This window comes from Dreissena polymorpha, chromosome 12 (assembly GCF_020536995.1).
Source record: "Dreissena polymorpha isolate Duluth1 chromosome 12, UMN_Dpol_1.0, whole genome shotgun sequence".
Taxonomy (NCBI): domain Eukaryota; kingdom Metazoa; phylum Mollusca; class Bivalvia; order Myida; family Dreissenidae; genus Dreissena; species Dreissena polymorpha.
In genome coordinates this window covers 57,331,765-57,354,931 of record NC_068366.1, presented here as the reverse complement: position 1 = coordinate 57,354,931, position 23,167 = coordinate 57,331,765, and the positions used below count along the sequence as shown (strand labels likewise).

Genomic DNA, 23,167 nt, shown 5'->3' with positions numbered 1-23,167 from the left:
TATTGTCTATTGTCTCTGTGTTGTCAGATGTTGATGGAGAAGTTCCTCTATGTGATATTGTCTATTGTCTCTCTGTTGTCAGATGTTGATGGAGAAGTTCCTCTATATGATATTGTCTATTGTCTCTCTGTTGTCAGATGTTGATGGAGAAGTTCCTCTAAATGATATTGTCTATTGTCTCCCTGTTGTCAGATGTTGATGGAGAAGTTCCTCTATATGATATTGTCTATTGTCTCTCTGTTGTCAGATGTTGATGGAGAAGTTCCTCTAAATGATATTGTCTATTGTCTCTCTGTTGTCAGATGTTGATGGAGAAGTTCCTCTATATGATATTGTCTATTGTCTCTCTGTTGTCAGATGTTGATGGGGAAGTTCCTCTATGTGATATTGTCTATTGTCTCTCTGTTGTCAGATGTTAATGGAGAAGTTCCTCTATGTGATATTGTCTATTGTCTCTCTGTTTTCAGATGTTGATGGAGAAGTTCCTCTATGTGATATTGTCTATTGTCTCTCTGTTGTCAGATGTTGATGGAGAAGTTCCTCTATATGATATTGTCTATTGTCTCTGTGTTGTCAGATGTTGATTGAGAAGTTCCTCTATGTGATATTGTCTATTGTCTCTCTGTTGTCAGATGTTGATGGAGAAGTTCCTCTATATGATATTGTCTATTGTCTCCCTGTTGTCAGATGTTGATGGAGAAGTTCCTCTTTGTGATATTGTCTATTGTCTCCCTGTTGTCAGATGTTGATGGAGAAGTTCCTCTATGTGATATTGTTTATTGATTCCCTGTTGTCAGATGTTGATGGAGAAGTTCCTCTATGTGATATTGTCTATTGTCTCCCTGTTGTCAGATGTTGATGGAGAAGTTCCTCTATGTGATATTGTCTATTGTCTCCCTGTTGTCAGATGTTGATGGAGAAGTTCCTTTATGTGATATTGTCTATTGTCTCCCTGTTGTCAGATGTTGATGGAGAAGTTCCGCAAGTATGAGAGGCAGGCCCAGGAGAAGCAGGCTGCCCTGAAAGCTGAGAGGGAGGAGGAGGAGAGGAGGAGGCAGGAACGAATACGCAAGTAGGGCATAGGACATCTCACTTAGTATCCTTGTGCTGTTAGAGCAACATCCATGAGTACTGCATATACCAAATTCGGAAATAATGTTTATGTTTTGATATGTGACAGCATTCCCTGGAACTATAGATAGTAACAAATATTGGTGAATGTTGGGTTTTCAATGCTTGAGCTAGGTGCTGTTTTGTCAAAAGCGCACTTTAGTGCACGTGGTCGTATTATCATAGTACATGACTGTGTTTTCATGTAAAGCATGCTTTCTATAAGTAATCAAACAAATTTGAATGTGCTAATTTAGCTAATTTATTGAAACTACTATTATAATTTGCTGTATGATAATGTGATTGGTTCAAAACAAGGCATGGCGGATCTCCAAAAGGGCAGCATGGGACTTAGGGGCGACAGCGTGCTGCGCCCTTCCACTTAGATCTAGCTGAAGCACTGTTTTTATGCCCCCGAAGGAGGGCATATAGTGATCGCACTGTCCGTCCGTCTTTCCGTCACACTTTGCGTTTAGGTTTCGAAAAATGCTCATAACTTGTATGTTGCTTCAGATGTAACATTCATATTTGGTATGCATGTGTATATGGACCCCTTTGACCTTGAACTTACATGTTGTGACCGCGTTTAGGTTTTGAAAAATGCGTTTAGGTTTCGAAAAATTCTCATAACTTCTATAAAAGTGTTTATCGGGGGCAAATGTCATCCTATGGAGACAGCTCTTGTTTTTATTTATCTTAACTAATTGAGTGGCGGGAACTGCTAGTTTCCATGGCATATGTTGAGTTATTGTATGTGAGAAAATTGGGCTTAATACAATTGCATAAATTGTTGTCCCAGATCAGGGATGACAATTTCTGCTTTTATGGCATATTTCGTTTTTTTAAAGGGAGTATCTTCTAAATGAAAATCTATGTTTAGGCGGAAAGTGTTGTCCCTGATTAGCCTGTGCATAGACTTATCTGGAAAGACACTTTTCGCACATCCACAGATTTCCTAGAATGAGGTTTATTGAATTGTTGCATGTTACCTTGCAGGAAGAAAGAAGAGGAGGAGGCAGCCCTCAGTGAGCCCAAGATCAAAGAGCTGACAGAGGAGGAGGCAGAGAAACTGCAGCAGCAGCTAGACCAGGTACGCTGGAGGGTCAGACTCAGAGTATTGTTTTGGGGAAAATGGGCTTAATGCATGTGCGTTAAGTGTCGTCCCAGATAAGCCTGTGCAGTCTGCACATGCTAATCTGAGAAACATTTTCAACCTAAACTGGATTTTTTCAATAAGATGATGAGACTTTTTTTAATGAATACCATAAAACCGGAAATTGTCTTCCTTGACTAGCTTGCGAAGATTGCACAGACTAATTTGGGATTGCATTTTTACGCACATGAATGAAGTCCAGTTTTCTCAGATTGAGGCTCTGTCAGTAGAAACTCTGTCTGGGACTGAACTTGTTGTTGTGGAAAGCTATATGCCTTTGATGTTTTTCTATGAAGATGATCTGTTTGCCTTATGGTTGACTGTCTAGTGCCATGCTAATTACTGTTCTTTAACTTCTCAGACAAGTTTGCTACTTACCACAGTTGAGTTTAATTTTAAGGTCAAAATACAGCACTATTAAGATTTTTTTCAAATATTTCATGAAAAGCGAAATAGCTGGAATTTATATCTATGATTTTAAATTTGTCACAACCGTCTAAATTCTTAAGCTTTTTATGCATAAGATAGTAACACTTCCTGCAGCCTCAGTATATGTATGTAAATTTGGCATGGAGGGTCCTCATTAACTTAAAAACCATTTAAAATGGATTTCTTGATATTTCTGTAAGGCTCAATCATGAAGCACTAGCCAAGGCTTGTACTGCAGATTTGCTGAGGCTCGATATATAAACTAACCTTTACTCCTCACTAACAACCCTATTCTCTATGCTCAACTGTATGGTAAAACAGAGTTATAATGTACATTTTGCTTATTTGTATGAATAATTATTATACCCACAATACCAAGGTCAAGGTCTCAGTTTTAAACAAATGGTTAGCATTTCTGCTCGAATAATTGACGATAGTCACTGATAGCTTAAGTTTTTCTCGGTTTTCTTAACTGAAGACAGTGTTAACTTAATCTTTTACCAGTCAGATATGAGTTACGACATGTTTTTAGTCTTGTAGGATATCAAATAGAATTTAAGACACTTCTTACTAATACTAGATTCAAGTTTTAAAGCCTTCATTTCCAACCCTTATATACTGTTACTCGCAGGCTGTTCTGGCTTTATGCTGCTGCATATGGCCATTTTCACTTTGCTACTGAGCGAAAAAAGGTTGAAATGGACACAGTGCGCTCATGGCCTATTTCAGAAAAAAGTCGAGACAAAAGTGGAGCCTGAGGCTGATAAGCCTGCTGTGGAAGAAGTTCCTCCTGCAGAGAATGGACCAGCTGAGGAGAAGAAGGAAGGAAATAAGGTGAGAGCATGGGATTGTAGTACATTAGGGCAACGGTATTTATCACATGCCATACCCTGTTTCCCATGTAATATAACCATTACATATTTTTAGCTCACCTGTCACGAAGTGACATGGTGAGCTTATGTGACCGTGTGATGTCAGGCGTCTGTTGTGTGTATGTGCGTGCGTGTCCGTCAACAATTTGTTTGTGTAGACAGCAGAGGTCACAGTTTTCATCCAATCTTAATGAAATTTGGTCAGAATGTTTATCTTGATGAAATCTGGGTTGGGATTGTATTTGGGTCATCTGGGGTCAAAAACTAGGTCACTTGGTCAAATAATAGAAAAACCTTGTGTAGGCAATAGAGGTCACAGTTTTCATCCAATCTTTATGAAATTTGGTCAGAATGTTTATCTTGATAAAATCTGGGTTGGGATTGTATTTGGGTCATCATGGGTCAAAAACTAGGTCACTAGGTCAAATAATAGAAAAACCTTGTGTAGACAATAGAGTTCACAGTTGTCATCCAATCTTGAAGAAATTTTGTCAGAATGTTTATCTTGATAAAATCTGGATTGAGATTGTATTTAGGTCATCATGGGTCAGAAACTAAGTCACTAGGTCAAATCATAGAAAAAACCTTGTGTAGACAATAGAGGTCACAGTTTTCATCAGATCTTAATGAAATATGGTCAGAATGTTTGTCTTGTTAAAATCTGGGTTGGAATTGAATTTGGGTCATCAAGGGTCAAAAACTAGGTTACTTAGGTCAAAGCTAAAAAACACACTTTTGATGACAGTAGAGGCCACAGTTTTCATCTAAGCTTAATACAATTTTACCAGAATGTTTATCTTGATGAAATCTGGGTTGGGATTGTATTTGGGTCATCTGGGGTCAAAAACTAGGTCACTAGGTCAAATCATAGAAAAACCCTGTGTGGACAATAGAGGTCATAGTTTTCATCTGATCTTAATGAAATATGGTCAGAATGTTTATCTTGATAATATCTGATTTTGGATCGTATAATTAGGTCACTGTTTGTCAGAATGTATTAATTTATGAAATCTGGCTTGGGATTGTATATGGGTCTGATAAGAATTTAAGTCATGTAGCAAGGTTAGTCAGGTGAGCGATTCAGGGCCATCATGGTCCTCTTGTTTTATATTACACATGTGTAATAGTGTTTTCATTGGCTTAGTTTTCGTTTATTGACCAATCGCATTTTGTTATTTTGCTGAAATGACGTTGCAACGTCAAATGACGTCACGAAATGTAAACAACATTCGGGATTTATCATTATGTTTGCGTAAATATTTATTTAATTTGCTCATTTAAAAGCATGTGATAAAAAAGATAAAGATCAGACACTCTTTGTCATATCAAACCATATTTTATTAAACTCGTCCAGGAAATTCATTAGTAAGCTCGCCAAAGACTCGCTTTCTAACAAAATTCCTGAACTCGTTTAATAAAATATGGTATGATATGACAACTCGTGCCAGATCCTATATGTATTAAAAGCCATTTTGTGCGAAATTGGGTCCAATGCCATATGTGGACAGCGTAGTGTCAGACCAGCCTGTGCATTCACCAAATCTGGTTATGTCTGGTAATTGGACCAAGTAATCTTGCTTAACGCTAGAGAATATGGTGGCTTTTGACCAGACTGCGCGTTTGCTGAGGCTTGTCGAGAGATACAGTAGCCACAGACCTATTTTCTCATGATGCAGTTCGATAAATTGAATAAAATGAGAATACATGAGATTAAAAGCTTTTGGTTGGTTTAAAACATTTTGAATTTACTGTGTGGTTAACAATTATTAATTCAAAATTATTAAACTGGGAAGAATTAACACTGTCTTTATAGAAGGTTAACGGTTTTCTTTTGTTTGATAAATGTACTGATCGCTCTTTAACTCTTGCTTTCATCATTAGGCAGTAAACTGTTCTTTTATCATATTTTACATCATAATCTCAATGAAACAAAATTTGCTGTTACTTTTCAATTACATAATTATCCCATTTTCTTCCAGTTATTGGATATAAACACATACATTTTGATCTGAAATAATCAAAGCTGAAATTTCAAGCTGAAACTCTTGTTAGAAATAAAATACAACATTTCTATGGGATTTTTGTAAACAACTATTTCAATATGGCATGTTATAACTTGTATTAAAGTCATATGGGCATTTTTCACTGTCGAATTGAGCTGAAAAGAATTAACAGGTCAAAAGAGTTAGTTAAAATGTGGTAACTGACCAATTATCTACAACTCATCTTGCTACCAGTTGTTTATAAAAACATATATATTATATTTGATATTTTACATGACTCACCCAGTCCTCTAAGCTGAAATGATCCGTAAAACAAAATTGTGTCTTTGTGTCGTATGAACGAATCTGCATGAAAAGTACATTAAAACTCACATCGTACATCGAATCATTTCTGTCATCAGTTGTCAAAACGAAAGTACGGTTAATATTCAAATGCATTATTTTTCTATTTCCGGGATATTGTTTTAGTATGTTGATGCTGAATTAACAAATATAAGTGTATATGAAGTGAAAACACCAAAAATAAACACCGGTTGCGATAGACACCTATAAACTGTTAGATGTCCATAATATCACTTTAAGTGTCTGTGCTGTTCACTGTGTTACAGTAGATGTCCATAATATCACTTAAAGTGTCTGTGCTGTTCACTGTGTTACAGTAGATGTCCATAATATCACTTTAAGTGTCTGTGCTGTTCACTGTGTTACAGTAGATGTCCATAATATCACTTTAAGTGTCTGTGCTGTTCACTGTGTTACAGTAGATGTCCATAATATCACTTTAAGTGTCTGTGCTGTTCACTGTGTTACAGTCAGATGAGGAGGAGGATGAAGATGCTAAAGGGAAACTGAAGCCAAACTTTGGAAATGGTGCAGACCTTGAGAAATACTCCTGGACTCAGAGCTTGTCAGAGTTAGAAGTATGGGCTTCTTTTAGTATGTTTTCAGTTTTTAGGTCATATGATCACATATAGGATTTTAGGATACCATTTTGTCCGTTTCCCATCAGTGAGTGGGTGTGTGGGTGGATGTTTTCTTCTAAGGACTTCTGTTGCTGAACAGCAGGGCAGATTTTAATTAAACTTCAAAGGATTGACTCTTTCATAGTTGTTCAAATCATTCTAGTTGGTTTGCCACTGAAACTAAGAAAATATATATTTGAAAAATGGAAACTTTGAAAACCTTCTTTGAAACCACAAGGGTCATGAGGTTTTATTCATGAATTTGGTGTGTTACATCATCTTGTGGTTCTCTGATGAGTTTGTTAAAATCATGCCATTGAAGTCAAAACTGGCTATGCCCCAGGGGTCACATAATTAATGTTGACTTGTATAGTAAATCAATAAAAAAAATCGTTTATGAAACCACAGGGTCCGAGGTTTAATGTTTGGTGAGTAGCACCATATGATGGTTTCTACAAAGTTTGTTCAAATAATCCCCCTATGGACAAAACTGGCCCCTCCTTGGGGTTACTTGTTTTCTTTTAATGTTTATAGTAAAAAAAAATCTTCTCTTAAACCTCTGGCCAAGAGGTTTGGTATTTGGCATATATCATTGAAATGATGGCCCTCAACCAAGTTTGTTCAAATCATGCCCTCGGGTAAAAACTGCCCACACCAAAAGGCTACAAGATAAATGCAGATATATGTAAATAATGTTAACCATCTTATTCTTTGAAACTAAAATGATCAGGGGTTAACATTTGGTGTGCGACAGGTGGTCTTCTACTAAGTTTGTTTAAATAATTCCCCTGGGGTCCCTATTGGCCACAATAAGGGGCTACTTCTTGTTCTTGTATGCTTTAAGTGAAAACTTTAATTTATTCTTATAACGTCTCAGACCTCATCAAGTATCAAATATTTCTACAAATGTCATTGTTTTTCAGGTGGTCATTCCATTTGATGTGAAATTTAGAATAAAAAGCAAAGACATTGTTGTCATCATCGAGAAAAAGGTAAGATAAGATTTTTATATTAATATTTTACTGAAAGTTGCTCAATATTTATCTGGAACATTTATCTATTTGATAAGTCTCATTTAGTATTTTGACCAGTTTCAAGGTTGGTGCTAAGAAATCTGAATAAGTAGTAGTGCTGCAACAATACGCCAAAAACCGTATTGCAATATATTGTCAGTTCAAAAACCCGTATTGCAATATATTGCTAACGTGTACCAGAATTATAATTTGCCAGCTAATCACCAAAACCAACTTATTTACATGAACATAACTTTTGTATTGTATGTTTAGGTTCTAGTTATATCCTATTTGGCAATTCTAGCCTTTTTACAAAATGCTTTATAAACACAATTAACTTGTTGTTTGGCTTTACAAAGCATTTTGTTATGCAAGATTAGTATTGTCATTTTGTCCATTGTATATTCCCATTAAACATGCTGTGCAATTGTGTACTGTATAGTGTATACAATAAATCTCTGGGACATTATTAATTAACATTAATTGATTATAAATATGCTGCAAGTACAATATTACCAAGTCATTATTTTATTCAAACTGGTAAAGCATATTTATTGCTCAGTTTACAGTTCAACTATTCTTGCTGACTCCCATGTAACAACGCTTCTCCGTAAACTAGACTTTTTAGAATGCTATTTTTATGTAACAATTTATTTTACTAAACATCGATTTGTTTTGCTTAAATTGATATCATTATTTCGGATGACTTTTCTGGACGAAATGTGAATGAATTTTTGTAAAGTTTTCATACCGGTATGATGAAAATCGTATCGCAATACAATATGCAGATTGCGTATTGCGATATATACCGATATACCGGTATATTGTTGCAGCATTAATAAGTAGCTAAAATGCATGTTTCCAGGAATAAAAATACCATGTAAAGACAAAAATGTTCTTTATTTTGAAGTTATTTACATAATTTTGTAGACATTGGCTTATTGGGCCACTGGTAATGCTAACACTTAAACAAGAAAGTTTATTTTCACAGAGTGTGAAGGCAGGCTTAAAGGGCCACCCCCCGGTGATAGAGGGAGATCTCCAGCACGACATCAAGGTGGAAGAGTCCACGTGGACACTGGAGGATGGCAAACAGCTGAAACTCTTCTTTGAAAAGGTGAAAATCTTGCTACAGTCGGCATTGGCTAATAACTGGGACAGCACTTACCACTTTAATTACATTTTTCTTTTAAAGGACTCTAAATGAAAATCCAGTCTAGGCGGAAAGTGTCGTTTCTGATAAGCCTCTTCAGACTGCACAGGCTAATCTGGGATGACATTTTACATACATGACTTAAGTCTGCAAACAGCAACGCTTCTTTAAGAAGGTGAACTTACTTCAATTTGCCACATTTCACTGCCAAGATAAACAACACAAACAGTTTCTTACTTTGTTAGATCTATTTACATGGTTGAAAGTTTTCAGTATTAATACTGATTTCAGTATTTAGTTAATTATTTATTCAACACAATCAACAGAAACTATGAATTAAGAATCAGATTTAAATATTTTTATGAAATGGAAGGGTTTTGATGAACCTTTTATGGAGGTAGCTCATTTTTATGCTTCCCAAACAGGGGGTTCATGAGCGTCCAAAAACCAGAATGTAATTTGACAATATTGAGGTTGAGTTCCAATCTGGGTCATTTGCATCCAAAAACTAGGTAATGAGGTCAAATCTTAGGAAACCCTATAGTAGTGGGGGACATATTGTGTTTGCCCTGTCTGTCTGTTGGTCTGTTTGCGCCAACTTTAACATTTTGCAATTACTTTTGCTATATTGAAGATAGCAACTTCATATTTGGCATGCATGTGTATCTCATGAAGCTGCACATTTTGAGTGGTGAAAGGTCAAGGTCATCCTTCAAGGTCAGAGGTCAAATATATGTGGCCAAAATCGCTCATTTTATGAATACTTTTGCAATATTGAAGGTAGCAACTTGATATTTGGCATGCATGTGTATCTCATAAAGCTGCACATTTTGAGTGGTGAAAGGTCAAGGTCATCCTTCAAGGTCAGAGGTCAAATATATGTGGCCCAAATCGCTTATTTTATAAATACTTATGCAATATTGAAGATAGCAACTTGATATTTGGCATGCATATGCATCTCATGGACCTGCACACTTTGAGTGGTGAAAGGTCAAGGTTAAGGTCATCCTTCAAGGTCAGAAGTCAAATATATGTGGCCCAAATCGCTTATTTTATGAATACTTTTGCAATATTGAAGATAGCAACTTGATATTTGGCATGCATGTGTATCTCATGGAGCTGCACATTTTAAGTGGTGAAAGATCAAGGCCAAGGTCATCCTTCACAAGGTCAAGGTCATCCTTCAAGGTCAAACGTCATATAGGGGGACATTGTGTTTCAAAAACACATCTTGTCTTTTCAATATGTAATTTGAGTTCGAATCTGGGTCATGTAAGTCCTAAAAACTAAGTCGCCAGGCAAATCTTAGAAAACCTTTGTCACCTCTATAGAGGGCACATTTATATCAATCTTGATGAAACTTTGTTTGTCTTTACAATATGTAATTTGAGTTCGAATCTGGGTCATATAAGTCCTAAAAACTAAGTCACCAGGCAAATCTTAGAAAACCTTTGTCACCTCTATAGAGGGCACATTTATATCAATCTTGATGAAACTTTGTTTGCATGTTTATCAGGATAAAACCATGGACAAGTTCGAATAGGGGTCAAAAGTGTCTAAAACTAGGTCACTAGGTAAAGTTCTGATAGTTGGTTTTCCTCAAACTCATGTGAGTGCTTCAGAGTCATAATTGCCTTCTTTTTAATGTTTATGCTATATCATTATTATAACAGAACAAAAAAATCACAAACCTGATAAATAATCCATATTAGCTTTAAAGCATCACATATTATGGTTGTACAATGTTTAAAACTATTGGGAGAAGAACTGTTCATAACATTCATGACTCAATCCTATTGAAATGTGTTATCTTTATAGGTGCGAGTTCAAATGTGGGACATGTGCATCCACAAACTTGGTTGCCAGGTCTAATCTTAGAAAGTAAAACTTTATCATCCATATAAGCCTTAATTCATCACAGATTATGGTTGTTGACTGTTTTAAACTTCAGTTATTTTTATCCACATTTTTCAAATTCTGTCGTCAGTGTACAATAAATTATCCATAATATTAAATATTTCCACATGGTAGATATTTTAAGACAAAAATTCTGTTGTAATTAACAGGTGAACAAGATGGAGTGGTGGAGTAAAGTAGTCATGACTGATCCAGAGATTAATACAAAGAAAGTCCAGCCAGAAAATTCCAAGGTTAGTGTGTCATTGATCCGGTACAGTGGTGACATGCTCTAAATACAGTGATACTTTGAGACTAATTTTATTCCCTGAAAATAAACTGCTGAAGCCATGTAAGACAAACAGAGGTAGAAAAGTCCTATTTACTTTACACAATGACATTTCCTTTCCAACGTGTTACTGTATTGAAAATTTCAAAATTGCCATCTTACTGAAGTAGAAGCAAAGTAAATATATATGATAAAAAAAACCACATACAATTTGATAAAATTGATACTTGTATATGAGAGAAACGAATGCATTAGTCTGTAATACTAAGTCTATTACAGTGAATTACCTTTCCACCTTTCTTCACCACCAGAAACTACTCTTATTTTTGTTGTTGTTACCTTTTATGATTTGAGTTTCCATGGCATACATTACTTTTGTTTATTTTTTGTTTACAAAGAAATATTATTTAGTTTCAGATTTGGTTAAAAGTAAATACAATTAAGAGTAATAATCAGCAATCAAAAAACACAAGTTTAATATTTAATATTTATATCTGTTATAGTCTGTTATATCTTTTGCAAAGCAAGACTTTCCTTAATCCTTCATATTTATCACAAATAAATACAATATTAAGTTATGATTATCATAGCTTTCATTCCAATTTCAATACAAATACGATTCAATATGGAGTTATGATTATCATAGATATTATTCCAATATCAATACAAATACTAATACACTGTATGATACAATATGTAGTTATGATAACCATAGTTACCATTACCATAGTTATCTGACCTTGATGGTGAAACTCGCGGCATAGTTGAAAAAATGATGTACGACCAACGTCAACAGGCTCTTGGCCTTCCAACCTCGGAAGATCAGAAAAAGAGGGAGGTTATGTCTAAGTAAGTATCCATACCTGGCTTGCCTAGGTAACAGGGCAGTGTGTAAGACTTATGTGTGCGAAGCTTGTGCTATCAACATTTGTTTCAGATGGTCCAGAAAGGCCTGTTTGAGCGTATCGAAGCAACTTCTTTAGCATTTATTTGTAACCACGTACAAGGTTTTGACTTTTTGTGAGGTATTAGCATAGCGGGAAATAATGTCAAAGACAAAATACAGCATGCTGGGATAAATTGTGAACACGTGTTGAATATTAAGAGAAATGCTTTATAAACAGATTTTTTTGTTAAAAGCTTGGATATAAATCAAACATGATTGAAACTAGTTTACCTGTAAAGGGACTGGACAACATGTATGGTGAGGTACACTGTACTTTCATGCAGAGAAATGCTAAAGGAGTTGGTTTATATGCCAAACAGCTTGATTTTTAAGAGGAGATGCTGACCTCAGGGACGGAGCCTTCCTGGCAGAACACAGAAATGGTTTCTGGGTGTAGGTTCGCGTAGTTGATTTTATGTGCTTGAACCCTGTGCACCGCTACTGTTTTACAGTTGTCAGATCTGGACGGGGAAACACGGTCAATGGTGGAGAAAATGATGTTTGATCAGCGGCAGAAAGAAATGGGTCTGCCGACGTCAGATGAGCAAAAGAAGCGTGATGTGATGTCGAAGTGAGTGGGGGCCCATGGAAGCATGGCTCAGCATGCTAGTTTTTGTTGTTGTTGTCACTTTTGTCTGAAGGGCTGGCATTGGTTTTAAAAAGCACTTTGTAAATTTTGTCATTTGGCACCATCTGTTCTTATCTAATCAATTGTCAAGGCTGATATTGTATAGAAAATATGTACAATATTAATCATCTATATTTTAGTCAATTTGAGAGAGAAACAATCAGTCATGGCAATTCATGAACACGAATTAAATATTTTTGTTGGAGCTTGATTAACAAATCAACATTTCTCACCATGTGAAATTTTACTAGATTTGAATAAACATTTCAAGAATTATTAATTATAATTTTGGAATAAACTTCTGTACAGTTCACTTTATTAGTAAAAATAAACAACTTGTACTAATACAGATGTTTGGTATGTTCTCTTACTCTTAACCAGTGCCAGTCATATAACCAGACAGTTAGTAAACAGTTAATGGTCACCATCACAGTCATGTAACTGTTAGAATAGTTTGGAAGTATAAGTACGAGCACAAGCGACTTGAAGCCACGGATTAGGTTCCAACTGGCATTTGTTTTACTCCCTTATATCAATAAACGTGGATAACAGGATTCAAGTTCATGTTGTTGATGTTCATAATGTTACTTCCAAAAGACAAGAGCCTTGCTCTTAGAAAACGAGTTGTAATTCAAGTGCCTAAAGTATCGTCTCAGTTTAGTGTTTGCAGTCTGCGTTGGCTAATAAGGGATGACACTTTAAGCCTTCAATGATTTTTAGCTCACCTGTCACGAAGTGACATGGTGAGCTTATGTGACCGTGTGATGTCTGGCGTCCGTTGTGTGTGGGTCCGTCAACAATTTGTTTGTGTAGACAGTAGAGGGCACAGTTTTCATCCAATCTTTATGAAATTTGGTCAGAATGTTTATCTTGATGAAATCTGGGTTGGGATTGTATTTGGGTCATCTGCGGTCAAAAACTAGGTCACTAGGTCAAAAACTAGGTCACATTAAAGGTCAAATAATAGAAAATCATTGTGTAGACAATAGAGGTCGCAGTTTTCATTCAATCTTTATGAAATTTGGTCAGAATGTTTATCTTGATGAAATCTGGGTTGAAATTGTATTTGGGTCATCTGGGTCAAAAACTAGGTCACTAGGTCAAATAATAGAAAAACGTTGTGTAGACAGTACAGGTCACAGTTTTCATCCAATTCTTATGAAATTTAGTCAGAATGTTTATCTTGATGAAATCTGGGTTGGGATTGTATTTGGGTCATATGTGGTCAAAAACTAGGTCACTAGGTCAAAAACTAGGTCAAATAGTAGAAAAAACCTTTTGAAGACAATAGAGGTCACAGTTTTCATCCAATCTTTATGCAATTTGGTCAGAATGTTTATCTTGATGAAATCTGGGTTGGGATTGTATTTGGGTCATCTGAGGTTAAAAACTAGGTCACTAGGTCAAATAATAGAAAAACCGTCAACAATTTGTTTGCGTAGACAGTTTTTATCCAATCTTTATGCAATTTGGTCAGAATGTTTATCTTGATAAAATCTGGGTTGGGATTGTATTTGGGTCATCTGGGGACAAAAACTAGGTCACTAGGTCAAAAACTAGGTCACTAGGTCAAATAATAGAAAAACCTGGTATAGACAATAGAGGTCACAGTTTTTATCCAATCTTTATGAAATTTTGTCAGAATGTTTATCTTGATTAAATCTGGGTTGGGATTGTATTTGGGTCATCTGGGGTCAAAAACTAGGTCACTAGGTCAAATAATAGAAAAACCTTGTGTAGACAATAGAGGTCACAGTTTTCATCCAATCTTTATGAAATTTGATCAGAATGTTTATCTAGATGAAATCTGGGTTGGAATTGTATTTGTGTCACCAGGGCTCAAAAACTAGGTCACTAGGTCAAATAATAGAAAAACCTTGTGTAGACTATAGAGGTCACAGTTTTCATCTAATCTTTATGAAATTTGGTCAAAATGTTTATCTTGATGAAATCTGGGTTGGGATTGTATTTGGGTCATCTGGGGTCAAAAACTAGGTCACTAGGTCAAAAACTAGGTCACTAGGTCAAATAATAGAAAAACCTGGTATAGACAATAGAGGTCACAGTTTTTATCCAATCTTTATGAAATTTGGTCAGAATGTTTGTCTTGATTAAATCTGGGTTGGGATTGTATTTGGGTCATCTGGGGTCAAAAACTAGGTCACTAGGTCAAATAATAGAAAAACCTTGTGTAGACAATAGAGGTCACAGTTTTCATCCAATCTTTATAAAATTTGATCAGAATGTTTATCTAGATGAAATCTGGGTTGGGATTGTATTTGTGTCACCAGGGGTCAAATACTAGGTCACTAGGTCAAATAATAGAAAAACCTTGTGTAGACAATAGAAGTCACAGTTTTCATCTAATCTTTATGAAATTTGGTCAGAATGTTTATCTTGATGAAATCTGTGTTGGGATTGTATTTGGTTAGTCAGGTGAGCGATTCAGGGCCATCATGGCCCTCTTGTTTATTTAAAGGAAGTCTTTTATAAAGAAAATCTAGTCTAGGCGGTAAATGTTGTCCTAGATTAGCCTTTTTTGACTGCACAATCTAATCTGGGACGACACTACGCCACATGCATTTAACCCCGTTTTCACAGAGCCAGGCACAAATGCACAGGGTTTTGTCTGTGTCAGTCAGTATGTTATCAGCTTTTTAAAAAGATTTTGTTGTAGTAGCATCACAGAAATTAAAGAACTATATTAGACATTTTATAAAATCTCTAGAAACAAGGTACGAATAATATTAAAATTGTTCATACTAGAGCTCTTGTCAACTGATTTACAAAGTCTGCTTTGACTTTTTGTATTAGATAAAACCGTGTGCAGAATTTAGTGTTATTTATGTACTATGATTTTGCAGCAAGCAAGGCTGTTGTTGTTATTGTTGAGGTGTTGGTTATTTTTCAGCCTGTAAAAGATTAACCACGTTATCCCATCCTATTAATCTGATTGACATGTTGAGCTTTACATAAAAAAAAATATTAGGGCCGAGCTTTGTGAAAAGGGGGTTTAATACATGTGCGTGAAGTGTGGTCCCAGATTGTGGACTTCACAGGCTAATCAGGGATGACGCTTTCCGCTTTAATGGTATTTTTCATTTGTTAAAATATCTTCTTAGCGAAAATCCAGTGTAGGCAGAAAGTGTCGTCCCTGATTAGCCTGCACAGGCTAGTCTGGGATGACACAACACACATGCATTAAATCCCCTTTTCACAGAGCACAGCCCATTTTTGTACATTTTAAACTGTGTTTGGTGGACTTTTATTGAAGAGGCATGGTAATAAACCCAACAGCATCGAGTTCAGTTCCAGTACAAATACAAAAGTGGTCTGTTACCCTTTATTGTAATAAGTTTAAATGGGTGTTTGAAAAAGTTTGCATGTATTTAGTGATTTTTATCATATTATGCAAAATTTGCATGATACAATGCTAATGCTAATTACATATATATAACTTCATGTTCACATTATCAGATTCGGGTAGTGAGTCGTAAGTGATGTTGAACAGTGTTCTGATTATTATTGTGTGTATACATGTGGACCATGTATTGTATAAGCAATGTATCTTCACTAAAATTATCACTGGAGACATTCCATCTCAATAGGTTACATTACTGCAACTGACTTGTGAAGCACAGACATTCTTTTTATTTCATTAAATTAATACTTTTTTGATTCATAGATTCTGACTTATTTTGTAGATCTTTAGTTCATGACTTTGTTTACATGTTTATGATGTCTACTATAAGACTTTGTACATAAATGTTTGTCAAACATTTCATTTAACATTTGAGTATCTAAGAAAATCCAAACAAATTAGTGTTTCAAATAATATTGCTTTCATAGTATATTGCCTAAAACCTGTTTTGTCTCTTAGTGCTGCCTGTTTATTCCCCTACCTTGTTATATGAGATTCCATTGCTCTATGATAACATAGGAAAACCAATAAAATATGCTTTGTATTTTTAGCTCTGCAAGATACAATGTACTTTTGTGAGAAGTATATGTAAAAAGGCCAACAAGAATTTCAATAGCCTTGAAAACTAGATTTTATTGCCCTTGGCTTAAATTTTGTAATGCACATTATCATCTTATGGTAGTTAAATAGTACAGTTTGGAATACATAGAAGTTTGATAAGAGTTATTTCAAATTGTTTGTTCTGATAATTTTGAATGTAGAAAATTGAACAATGAATGAAAGTGAGGCAAGGCAGATATTTGTGGTCGATTGCATCTAGCTAGCAGCAGGATTTTGCATCAAATGTTACCTCTAGAACAAGTTTCTTAAAAGACCCGTAAAAAGGGTCTTGTTCTCATTAAAAAAATGGTTATAGATTCAAAAATAATGCATACATCAAAATCAAGCAAGCGATTTAACAATCATGACTAAAAAGTACTTGTTAAATGGTTTCTTTTATAGATAATAATCAATAAAAAAAAATAAGTTTTTCATTGATAATATGTCAAATCATGTACTAACAGTGCATTTAAAATGTGCTTCTTTGTTCCAAAGCCTGAATGGCCTTTAGATTTTATTATGCTTCCCCAAAATAAATCAAAATTTATTTTGGGGGGAGCATATAGTCGCCGCTTCGTCTGTCCATGTGTGTGTCTGTCTGTCCGTCCGTGCACAATTTTTGTCCGGGCTATTTCTCAGCAACTAATGACTGGAATTCAATGAAACTTTATGGGAAGCTTCACTACCAAGAGGAGATGTGCATATTATCAGCGGGTTCTGGTCGGATGATTTTTCACAGAGTTATGGCCCTTTGAAATTTTCTATTAAAAAATTCTTGTCCCCCCAACTACTGTACCCTCAAGACGTTTCCTTTTATCTGATTATATAGTGCAATATTGTAACAAAAAAAACCTTTGGGAAGCATCACCCGTCTCCGACGGTTTCTTGTTTCTAAAGCTCCTGTGTTCGTATAACGGCGGTGGCGAACAATATTCTTTTTTTGTTGTTGATATTATTAATAATTTTGGATTATTAAAAAAATCGGCATTAAATAATTTTTGGAAAAATAAGAAAATCTGTGAACAACTTTATTTATGTACACCCACTTCCTTTTAATTACCACACGTTTGTTGTCAATTGTTCAGGTTCATGGCAGCCCACCCTGAAATGGACTTTTCCAAGTGCAAGTTCAACTAGCCGTCCAATGACATGCCATAGCCGTCTGTGATTTCACCTTCATCTTTCAGTGACCTTGACACTGCATCTTGTGGCGTAGTTAACATGGCCACATCAAGTATCACCAAAGCTGTTGTGTCGGACATATAATCATATAAAGTGTGATTGCTTTTCTTGAAAGTATTTGTGAAGATTGCCTAAGGCATTAAATATAACATATTTGCATGAATGTGAATGGATATATCATTCTTGGATGGAAATATTATAGTCTGCTTACACTACCATTATTTTCTTACTTTTTTTGTTGACTTTAAATGTTGCATCCAATTAACATTATAAGTAATATATATATATATATATATATATATATAATATAAAGTAAATGTTACTGTTAAGAATTTAAATGTTAGTATTATTAAGCTTTTTCATATTGTGAAAAAAAGCATTTTACACATTTGTGTCATTACTTTCAATATAGTTCTTTCCATTCCATTTATAAATTTGCTTGTTCGTGTGCAAACTGTTTACACATTGGCTGATTAATCTCCTTTTTACTTAGATATGGACAGTGCTCTGTGAAAAGGGGGTTTAATGCATGTGCGTAAAGTGTCGTCCCAGATTAGCCTGTGCAGTCCACACAGGCTAATCAGGGGAAACACTTTCCGCTTGATTTTTGCTAAGATGGGACTTTGTTGAAACTAAAAATATCCTAAAAGCGGAACGTGTCATCTCTGATCAGCCTGTGTGGACTGCACAGGCTAATGTGGTACGACACTTGACGCACATTCATTAAGCCCCTTTTTCACAGAGCACGGCTCATATACATGTATGTAATGTGATTATTTGTCAAAAATAACGTTTCTTGAGCATGTTTTATTTCGTTCCAACTCCAGTTCCGTATTCATCAATGCGTTTTTGGACAGAGAATAAAGAATAGTCTACCAAGGCTAATCTGGGAATACACTTTTTACATGCATTAAGCCCAGTTTTCCCAGAACAAGGCTCATAAATTATGAGGAGATTACGTGGATTGTCATTAACTTAGTGTTCTCCATGTTAGACAGACTCAACATTTTCAATTCATACCCAGGCATCATAGGGTGAATGTACTTTGAGAACTGATGAGCAGCAAACAGCATAAAACCTGAACAGACTGCGAGTTACTCTCTGGCTGTTCTGGTTTTATGCTGATTGCACATAGTGATTGTCACTTTGTTCTGAGTGGGAAAGGGTAAATAATACACGTATGTTTTGTATTAGACTTGAATCAGAACAGTTGATGAATATGGACATGCAATTCAAAACATTGTGTCCATTATAGACAATTTTAGTCTACCATGTGCTCATTGATGTGTCTGTGTTGAATCAAATCATTGTATGCAATTCCATTTTGTTCTTTGGCATCAGGTGTGCATCGTCCATTTTCAGTTCAGACTTTCCATTTTATAATGTGTGTTGAAAGAAATCATGTTTTGAGTGTTAGTATTATAACTGTAAGATGATTTGTTAGAGAATAAAGGTGAACAAATATGAGTGATAGTTCATTTAAATAGTTTATGTACATTAACAAAAATAGCAATTACATTGATAAAAATCAAATTGCAGAAGAGTGATTTATTAAATAACACACTTTGGATCTTCATATAAATTCCTTATCAACAGAGTGGCGTTTTATGCCTGCATGAAGGCTGCTTTGTTCATAATGATCCTGATTAAATGATTGTTATACGCTGAAAGCAGCAGTGACTAGTTCAAAATCAACACTTAAAACTCCTCTCTGTAAGAATTTGATATATGGACAAGCTTTATTCTTACCTGATTACATGTACATTCCGAATGCTCAGGAATGAGAAAGCAAACAAAACCAGACATAGTTAACCTTACCTAACAGAATGATAAGAATAGAATATCCAAACCGCATATAAAATTAAAAATGCAAAATATTGCGTAACTCAAATAGTCTGACATATTTATAAAAACATTAACATTAGCACCAAATCTCTATCTTCACATTTATGCTCATAAAGATCCATTTCCATGGTTACTGAAACCCCCAGCGTGCCTTCAACTCCTCCATGGTTACAGCCGAAGGCTTCATCTTTTCGGCGTCGGCATAGAGACCAAACTGTTGCGCGGGCTTCTGGAAGTCCCCCACGTATCTTGGATCCGCCGGCTCATTGGCAGGCTGCCATCTGAAGAGTGGCAAAATAAATTAGCCTCATTCTAGAAAATCTCCGCTTTATGCATTTGCATAATGTCATCCCAGATTAAACACTTACAGTGCTGGAACCGAATTTTGAAGGCCTTTCCAAACAGTTTGGATCCAGATGAGACGCCACAGAATGTGGCGTCTCATCAGGATCCAAACTGTTTGCTATTCTGATAGTATTCTTTGAAAAAAATCAAAGAAAATGCTAATTTTAGAAATTCAGCAGACGACATTTTAGCAGATGACAAATTACCCAGCATGCAAAGGGTTAAGCTTATCAGAAAGAACACTTTCCACTTTAATGGAATTGTTCGTTTATAGGAAGTCTCTTTTGAATAATATTCCTTTGTAGTCAGAAAGTGTGGTCCCTGATTAGCCTTTGCAGACTGCAGAGGGACAACACTTTCTGTACATGCATTAAGCCCAGCTTTCGCAGAACGAGGCTTAAGCCATGATCAATTTGAATCAGTGTTAATACCCAATGACAGTATGTAGAGGTGGGACCTTATACTTTGTAGATATGTGCATCCTGAATCTTGTTTTCTTTTTATTTAGTTGCTAATTTTATCCTAAGAGAGGTGACAGGTCACAAGTGCTCTTATTGATGCGCGTGTGTATTTCGAGGGTTATGAGCTCCTTCCATGCCTGAGGAATGGGGGTAGAACCTGGTCACCTAGGTGGGAAGCAGCTATACAAATCACTGCGATATCCTGACAACATCAAATGAGACACAAATGCAGTGCTTCTTTTTATATGCAGTGAAATTTGCAGGTACAATTGCTCAAACAAGAGTAGCTTTATATTGTCGACCAGAGTCCTACAAGTTGAGCTCACTGACCTAGCTGCGATGCTGAGACCGATATTTTAAGGTTTTCTCACATACCGGTAATGTTGCATTCAGAGTAATTCCATGCAATCAGTACTTCCATTTTTTTAAACTTCAGTGAATCAATAGAATAATTTACGTTTTTCAACTTATTGTAAAAAAAAAACACTTGCCCAATACAAAAGTGTTATTATTGCCCTTGATTTTACTAGTCTTACATGTATATATCACAATAAAACTAGAATATCTTACCGTGTATCACAACTTATTCTAACCAGGTCCGTCAAGTTTGCTGTAGACATGTGGACAGTGCTGTGAACACAAATGTGCCTTGTAATTACTACAATTTACCCATTGCCAGGACTGCAGAGGTAATTAGGAGAATTTTTTTTATGTATTCTAAGAAACGGCTTTTTTGCAGATGCACCAACATATTGTAATGCTTGAAATCTATTAAACTTAACTTGGACATTACAGGGTAGTGAAACATGAGAGTTGGCCAAAACGAACCGTAAGAAATTTCTGCTCATTTATGCGTGTATTCATTTGTTTAGCGATAACTATGCAAAGCACAAAAGCACTCTACACAAGAGTTATCTCCCTTACTTCATGCCGAAGATTAGTGCATCTCCCGCCTTGAACTCCGCGGTTTTCCACTGACCTCCGAACTGCGTAATCTCGAAAGGGTCCGTGGTGAACCAACCAGACCCTGAAAAGCAAATTTAACCCATTTATGCCTAGTGAACTATCCCATCCTAAATTGGATCAATTTATTTCCAAAATTAGGGATGTCTAGTATGTTATTTCTATATTTAGAATATTTCTTACAGAAATTCCTTAAAGCAAACAGCGTAGACCCTGATGAGACGCCGCATCATACGGCTTCTCATTTGGGTCTATACTGTTTACCAATGCCTTTTTTCTAGACGCAAGGCATAGATGGGTTAATAAATTATCTCCACACGAAAAAGTTTTTAAAGTAAGTATCTTTCTGTTTTCGTGTCCTTTGTGCCGTCAGGACGCCAGATGTCTTGTCTGGTGCATATATTTATTTCTTGCGTTTATGTACTTGAATTAATAGGTAGATCGGTCTCGCTGTGGGGCACACGCATGATATGAACCTCTTGCATCCATATTCTTAGAGTAATTGCCCTTTGTATAACACTGTAAAGCATGTTCGAAGCATATTTTGACAACTATAGAAGGTATCAACTTGAAAACCTATAGACAATTAATATCTCCATATGGGTGAATGCAGTGAACAAAAACCATTCATGCTCCATCCATATTTTTTAGAGTTATTGCCTATTGTTAGTTGTTATGCTAAAGTATTGTCTGGATATTTTGAAAACTAGATGAGGTATCAACAAACTACAAGAGGTATCACCTGTGAATAAAATATGTAGGTAGATCTCAATAGGGCAAAGTGATGTGCGCAAGAACAATAATTTACCGGGTTTTTAAACTAAACTGCCCTCTTTACTTGCATTGCGAGAGTATTTCAGCAAGACAGTACCAGTTTTAGTGTTATTTACTGAAGTTAATTGTGCAAAAAGGCCTTTCAAACGTAAGTTAACAAACTTGCTCTATTGGGTCACTTCTATGGCAAGCAGTTCGACGCATAATCACATGAAACTGGGTTTTTTCATAAGAACCAAAACCTTGGTTTTCAATAAGAATATCGCCGTTTGATGCAACATTTTATGATAACTTGGGTTCTGGTGAAAACCTAGGATATGGAATAAAAACTTGTGTTCTGGAAGCCATGTGCAATCTTCAAGCGAGAGCCTAGGTTCTCAAAAGAAAAACCTAGTTTCTTGTGATTATGCGTCAAACCCGCTTGCAATACACTTTCAATATGGCGAATAAACATTTCACTCGTGAATAAAATCCATGGAGCTAAATAAATTACCCAATATCTGACCGGCCTATACTGTATGTATGGAAAGTATACAAATGCCCTTAATTTTTACAAATTCTTTGCCTATGAGGTTATTTCATTATGAGGAATAAATGTTGTAAGTTTAATGAAATCTATCTATTAATGTTAAAAAGTCGAGCTTATACGCTAATGACAACTTTGTATGAAAGGTAAATGACAGATAAAGAATAATAACGTATAATGGTCGTTGAGATTTACCATTGAGATTAATTGCTTCCACGTCGATTTCGGAATAGGTTTGGTGAAACTTTTCGAACCTGAAATGAAAGATCACACCATTAGACGAGTGTATGTAAACAGACAAAGCACTAAACATACATGCACAAATATGCATATAATAATCATATGCTTGTCGCGTCAGCATCGGAAACACTGGGTAACTTGGCACAAGTTGCAGTGTTTTTCCTTTACCATTTTGGGAACTTGCCTTCTGGATTGGGAAAAATTCGCATCGTTGCGACTAAAATTAGGATATATAGAGGTACGTTTTTTGGAAATAATTAAAAAATTAGAATAAAAGTGTTTGCAACATTATTTTCTAAAGTTTCAACTCATAGACCAAACAAAAACACTGAATTGTTTTTAATTAGTTCCGTTAC

At 35.6% G+C, this 23,167-nt stretch overlaps 1 protein-coding gene and 1 long non-coding RNA gene across 3 annotated transcripts in view; one reads left to right on the top strand and one right to left on the bottom strand.

The window, feature by feature from the left end:
• Window positions 1-19,124, top strand: part of LOC127853102 (nuclear migration protein nudC-like) — a 40,549-nt gene extending 21,425 nt beyond the window's left edge. Inside the window, exons 3-11 of one of the 2 annotated variants that reach the window (XM_052387307.1) lie at window positions 963-1,072; window positions 2,107-2,200; window positions 3,422-3,526; window positions 6,380-6,487; window positions 7,453-7,521; window positions 8,534-8,659; window positions 10,762-10,845; window positions 12,279-12,397; window positions 17,561-19,124. In XM_052387307.1, coding sequence (XP_052243267.1) covers window positions 963-1,072; window positions 2,107-2,200; window positions 3,422-3,526; window positions 6,380-6,487; window positions 7,453-7,521; window positions 8,534-8,659; window positions 10,762-10,845; window positions 12,279-12,397; window positions 17,561-17,612 — 867 coding nt within the window. In that variant the 3' untranslated portion in view covers window positions 17,613-19,124. Of the gene's footprint in view, window positions 1-962; window positions 1,073-2,106; window positions 2,201-3,421; window positions 3,527-6,379; window positions 6,488-7,452; window positions 7,522-8,533; window positions 8,660-10,761; window positions 10,846-11,610; window positions 11,730-12,278; window positions 12,398-17,560 lie in introns of both variants that reach the window. The other variant, XM_052387306.1, reaches the window with a different exon arrangement.
• Window position 19,125: 1 nt separating this feature from the next.
• Window positions 19,126-22,826, bottom strand: LOC127853103 (uncharacterized). Its single transcript, XR_008036460.1, has 4 exons — window positions 22,767-22,826; window positions 21,233-21,335; window positions 20,879-20,938; window positions 19,126-19,783 (listed from the first exon to the last, which is right to left on the bottom strand). It is a non-coding gene; the product is annotated as an uncharacterized LOC127853103 (long non-coding RNA).
• Window positions 22,827-23,167: the final 341 nt, after the last annotated feature.